This window comes from Xyrauchen texanus, chromosome 40 (genome assembly GCF_025860055.1).
Source record: "Xyrauchen texanus isolate HMW12.3.18 chromosome 40, RBS_HiC_50CHRs, whole genome shotgun sequence".
Classification (NCBI taxonomy): domain Eukaryota; kingdom Metazoa; phylum Chordata; class Actinopteri; order Cypriniformes; family Catostomidae; genus Xyrauchen; species Xyrauchen texanus.
Window position 1 is genome coordinate 24,051,936 of NC_068315.1, and position 6,000 is coordinate 24,057,935.

Sequence of the window (6,000 nt, forward strand, 5' to 3'; positions counted from 1 at the left end):
GGGTATGATGGCTGCGTGGTCCCATGGTGTTTATACTTGCATACTATTGTTTGTACAGATGAACGTGGTACCTTTAGGTGTTTGGAAATTGCTCCCAAGGATAAACCAGGCTTGTGGAGGTCCACAATGTTTTGTTTTTTTTCTGAGGTCTTGGCTGATTTCTTTAGATTTTTCTCATGATGTCAAGCAAAGAGGCACTGAGTTTGAAGGAAGGCCTTAAAATACATCCACAGGTACACCTCCTATCAGAAGCTAATTGTCTAAAGGCTTTACATAATTTTCTGGAATTTTCAAATCTGATTAAAGGTACGGTTAACTTGTATGTAAACCTCTGACCCACTGAAATTGTGATATAGTCCATTAAAATTAAAGTAATCTGTCTGTAAACAATTGTTGGAAAAATTTGTCCTAAATGACTTGCCAAAACTATACTTTTTAATATTAAATCTGTGGAGGGATTAAAAAAATTAGTTTTAATGACATCAACCTAAGTGTATGTAAACTTCTGACTTGAACTGTACATTTTGAACCTGTTCAACACACAAAACCAAATGAGGGGAAAAAAGGAGCTCCATATTACTGACAGTTACAGTGGGTAAAATACACATGTTTGTAATGTACAAATGTGGTTTACTGTCTAAAGAATCTACCACTGCAAGTCAATCTGCTAGTTTTAAAGCCATTACTTCCATAGTAGAATCATTCATTATCAAGTTCCTTCTGTGTATACTCCATTAACAGTATATAGCATATGACAACTTTTCCACCATGCACATCAATGCGCAAACAACTATATCAATCAATGTTGCCTTTTGAATTACAATTAATGGCTGTGTTTCTAAATCAACCTAGCTAAACTGTATTTTTGGGCATTGTAGGCCAGCTCCCAACGTGTAGGGTGTCTCCAATTGTAAGTAGCAAACTGATACTGCCTCCAAAAACGGCAGTATCTTTGACCAATATAGAAGAGGCTTGCATGGATAAGGCAAACTTATAATGCATTGTGATGAGCTGGTTTCCACAAGTGAGATTGTCCAATTTGATTGTTTTAGAAGAGTTTTTGAGACCAGAACATTAGCTTGGCCTGGCAGGGAGACAAGTTAAGACCAACAAAACACTTTTGGCAGGTTTCATCTTTTTTTTTTTTTCACTCTCTCTCCCACAGAGGAGGGGGAAATATTCTATTGAAAAATATGTGAAAAATATATGTTAAAATATCTACACATAGTTTCCATCTAAATAAAATTTCCATCCAATACTTGTGCAAGATTTTTTAACCAAATGTATTTTTGCATTACATATGTACTTTTGTCTGTATTGGAGTATTGACTCATTATCTTAGCAACATGATAACATCAAAATCAACTTTGAGCGTGAAGCCCAAAGTATATTTCGGTTTTGATGTGAGCGCTTAGCCTCTTGCGTACAGCTGTATGTGTTTATATTCCTTAAGACTCGAGTTCTACAAATGCAGGTATCTCCACACCTCCTCACACAGGAGTTCTTGTCATGCACATCTACTGTTGTTGTTTCTACCTTCATCTCCTGTTGTTTACCGGCGATTAAACCTTCTAGCTCGTCTTCGTGACAGCAACGGCTCAACTGTGTGTTGCCACCTTAGTTGACCCACTAATTATTTCAAATAATTCCAGGCACATGCGCATTCTGCACGTTCAGAGTATGAGTGGTTAAGCCCATTGTATACTTGGGTCAGGACAGTAAGCGTGATGCAAATTTTCATCATAAGCAGAGTGCTCATGCACTGTACACACGCAGCCCGATTTGTCTTCTAACCATGCATCTCTGAATGCGCAGAATGCACATGTGTCTTGAATTATTTTCACTAATTAGTGGGTGCATAAGGTGGCAACACACAGTTGAGGCTTTGCTTTACAGAGAAGTGTTCGATGAAATCGCCAGTATTAAACATCAGGAGATGAAGGTGGTTAACAACAACAATGAACGTGCACATCAAGAACGCATGTAGCTGCATTTGTATTTTTCCAGTCTGAAGGAATATAAAGACATCTTTATGGGTCTAAACCTCTGAAGAGAACTAGTCCAGTATCTCAGCAGTCATAGTGCACATGCACCAGGATGTATACTTAAAAAGGCTGCACATTCGACTGTACACAGACACTCAGCATTTGTGTCAAAACCAGTGTACCCTTTGGACTTTTAGAAAAATTGGCCACATCCGTTCAGTTCTCGAGCACTCTACCTATGACTACATTTGCGTCACACTTCTTGTACACGCATACTCCGAATTTGCATCTGACTGAAGTATATTTTGGGCTTTTCTATCACTTTATTCACATAAGGAGTGCTCATTGTATGGTGCATGAGTATGACGTGATCAAGCTGTTTTGGATTGAATGCTGTTTACGTTGCTTATGTTGACAGTAGCGAGACCGCTCACAGGGTTTTGAGACACAACCAGGGTTTGTGGAGCTAGCACATTTATCTAGCAAGTCATTTAGCAGCTACATGCTAATGTTTCTGTTTTTCTTGCAGTAAAGAGAGCCGAATGAATGGACAGTACCAGCAGCCAGTAGATTCATTAAACAATGACAACAAGTAAGTTGAAGTCTGCTACACTCACTGAGCACTTTATTAGAAACACTACAGTCCTAATAAAGTACCAGACGTGGTCTTCTACTGTTGTAGCCCATCCACCTCCAGGTTCGACATGTTGTGCATTCTGAGATGCTATTCTGCTCACTACAATTGTACAGAGTGGTTATCTGAGTTACCATAGCCTCTGTTGACCTCTGTCATCAACAAGGCATTTCCGTCCACAGAACTGCCACTCACTGGATATTTTTTTGATTTGGCACCATTCAGAGTAAACTCTAGAGACTGTTGTACGTGAAAATCCCAGATCAGCAGTTACAGAAATACTCAAACCTGTCTGGCACCAACAATAATGCCATGGTTGAAATCACAGATATCAAAAGTTTCCCCATTGTGATGGTTGATGTGAATATTAACAGAAGTTTCTGACTCGTATCTGCATGATTTTATTGCACTGCTGCCACAAGATTTACTGATTAGATAATCGAATGAATAAGTAGGTTTACATGTCTTCCTAATAAAGTGCTTGGTGAGTTTATATTTGCTTATGATTTAAAATATATGTCGACATAAACATCTTCCATCTGCTCACACTGTATCATTGATTTAGCTTTTAACTTCTCTCGTGCGATGTGCAGGTATTCTCTGTTTGCAGTGGTGAACCATCAGGGCACGTTGGAGAGCGGCCATTACACCACGTTTATACGCCAGCACAAGGACCAGTGGTTTAAATGTGATGACGCCATTATCACTAAAGCCAGCATTAAAGATGTTCTTGACAGTGAGGGGTCAGTCTGCAATTCTGTCTTCTACATCCTTTAAAAAGACATGTCTGAATGTCATTACATTAGATATGGAACAAAGCATAAAACCAAGTTGCAGTGATGCTAGACATTTTTTTCTCTCAAAACTATAACAGTTCTCAAGGTGATTAAAATTAATTTTTTAACCCTAACCCTCGAGATCACGTGTATTTCAACATATTAACTATAGACATGTTCCACTAATGTTTGACAACAGAGTGCCAAATAGTTTTTTTTGGCTTCATTTTGAGCAGTATTTCTGTTGATTTATCATTTTAAATTGAAATGATTATTATATTAAGTATTATTATTTTTTGTATAATAATATTATTAATTTCTTTGTTTAAATTAGCCAAATTAAAATGTGTTATTTTTAATCTAATACAATAGCATTCATAGATACAGTTGGAGTCTGAAGTTTACATTTTTTAACCACTCCACAGATTTCATATTAGCAAACTATAGTTTTGCATTTAGGGCATCTACTTTGTGCATGACATTACAATTTTTTCCAACAATTGTTTACAGACAGATTTTCACATTTAATTGACTATCACAATTCCAGTGGATAAGAAGGTTATTGTGTCTTTTAAGCAGCTTGAAAAATTCCAGAAAATGATGCCAAGCTTTTAGGCAATTAGCTTCCGAGAGTCTAATTTGGCTACTTTGAATCAATTGGAGGTGTACCTGTGGATGTATTTGACATCATGGGAAAATCCAAAGATATCAGCCAAGACCTCAGAAAAACTTAATTGTGGACCCCCACAAGTCTGGTTCATCCTTGGGAGCAATTTCCAAATGGCTGAAGGTACCACGCTCATCTGAACAAACAATAGTACGCAAGTATAAATGCCATGGGACCACGCAGCCATCATACCACTCAGGAAGGAGACGCATTCTGTCTGCTGGAGATTAATGTAGTTTGGTGCGAAAAGTGCAAATCAATCCCAGAACAACAGCAAAAGACTTTGTGAAGATACTAGAGGAAACAGGTAGACAAGTATCTATATCCACAGTAAAATAGGTCCTATATCAATAAAACCCGAAAGGCTGCTCCGCAAGGAAGAAGCCACTGCTCCAAAACGGTCATGAAAAAGCCAGATTACAGTTTGCAAGTGCACATGGGGACAAAGATCTTCCTTTTTGGAGAAATTTCCTTTGGTCTGATGAAAGAAAAATTGAACTGGCCATAATGACCCTTGTTATGTTTGGAGGAAAAAGGGTGAGGCTTGCAGGCCGAAGACAACAATCTCAACCATGAAGCATGGGGGTGGCAGCATCATGTTGTGTGGGTGCATTGCTGCAGGAGGGACTGGTACACTTCACAAAATAGATGGCATCAAGAGAAAGGAAAATTATGTGGATATATTGAAGCAGCATCTCAAGAAGTTAAAGCTTGGTCGCAAATGGGTCTTCTAAATGGACAATGACCCCAAGCGTACCTCAAATTGTGGCAAAATAGCTCAAGGACAACAAGGTCAAGGTATTTGAGTGGCCATCACAAAGCCCTGACCTCAATCTGAAAATGTGTGGGCAGAACTTAAAAAGCATGTGTGAGCAAGGAGGCCTACACACCTGACTCCATTACACCAGTTCTGGAGGAATGGACAAAAATACCAACAACTTATTGTGAGAAGCTTGTGGAAGGATACCCAAAACATTTGACCCAAGTTAAACTATTTAAAGGCAATTCTTCCAAATAGTATCAAAGTATACGTACATTTCTGACCCACTGGGAATGTTATGAAAGAAATAAAAGCTAAAATAAATCATACTCTCTACCATTATTCTGACATTTAACAGTTTTAAAATATAGTAGTGATCCTAACCGACCCAAGATATGGAATTTTGTTTCTACGATTAAATGTCAGAAATTGTGAAAAGCTGAGTTTAAATGTATTTGGCTTAGGTGTATGTAAACTTCTGACTTCAACTATATTTAATTGGAGTTAAGTGTCCAAATACTTTGAGGCCATTGTAATTCCTTAAACATGAAAGAACTTTTTTTTGTAGCAGTCTTTTTGGAGAAATGTATATATTTTTCATTATAATATATTGTTTATATACATGTATTTAATAATTTTATATAATAACATGCATTTCATTTTTGCAGGTACTTGTTATTTTACCATAAACAGTTCCTAGAATATGAATAATCCCCAGATCAAGAAGTGGTCAGAGTCACAAGCTGTGAAAGGAAGATCATATGAGTGAAGGCGAGGTGGACAACAGAAAGAAAGGAGCATAAACCACCCGGCCTGACACTTGTTCATCCCAGGAGAGCTGTTAAAAGAAAATAAAAAGTCTTTATTAACTAAGGAAATTAAAAATATCAAAATATGAAATTGAAAACAAACAAAATACACAGCTAAACCAATCTGCACTGAGCAACCGTAGCATACTTGACAGAAAGAGGAGGAGGAGGAGGAGGAGGAGGAGGAGGAGGAGGAGGCGGCGGCGGAGGCGGCGGAGGCGGCATTAGAGAAGATGGAGAGACCTCCGTCTGTTTTCTTTTCTCTCGTTACAAACAGAGGAGATGAACTGACACCTCATCACATTGTTCTTTAAGGGATTGTTCACCCCAAAATAACTTTCTTCCATGGAACACAAAGTGAGGCAGAAT

At 38.0% G+C, this 6,000-nt stretch overlaps 1 protein-coding gene across 2 annotated transcripts in view; it reads left to right on the forward strand.

The window, feature by feature from the left end:
• The window catches only part of LOC127633561 (ubiquitin carboxyl-terminal hydrolase 22-like), a 50,658-nt gene extending 44,866 nt beyond the window's left edge, over positions 1-5,792 (forward strand). For both annotated transcript variants that reach the window (XM_052112745.1, XM_052112746.1), the window contains exons 11-13: positions 2,515-2,577; positions 3,213-3,362; positions 5,491-5,792. In XM_052112745.1, coding sequence (XP_051968705.1) covers positions 2,515-2,577; positions 3,213-3,362; positions 5,491-5,533 — 256 coding nt within the window. In that variant the 3' untranslated portion in view covers positions 5,534-5,792. The remainder of the gene's footprint in view (positions 1-2,514; positions 2,578-3,212; positions 3,363-5,490) is intronic.
• Positions 5,793-6,000: the final 208 nt, after the last annotated feature.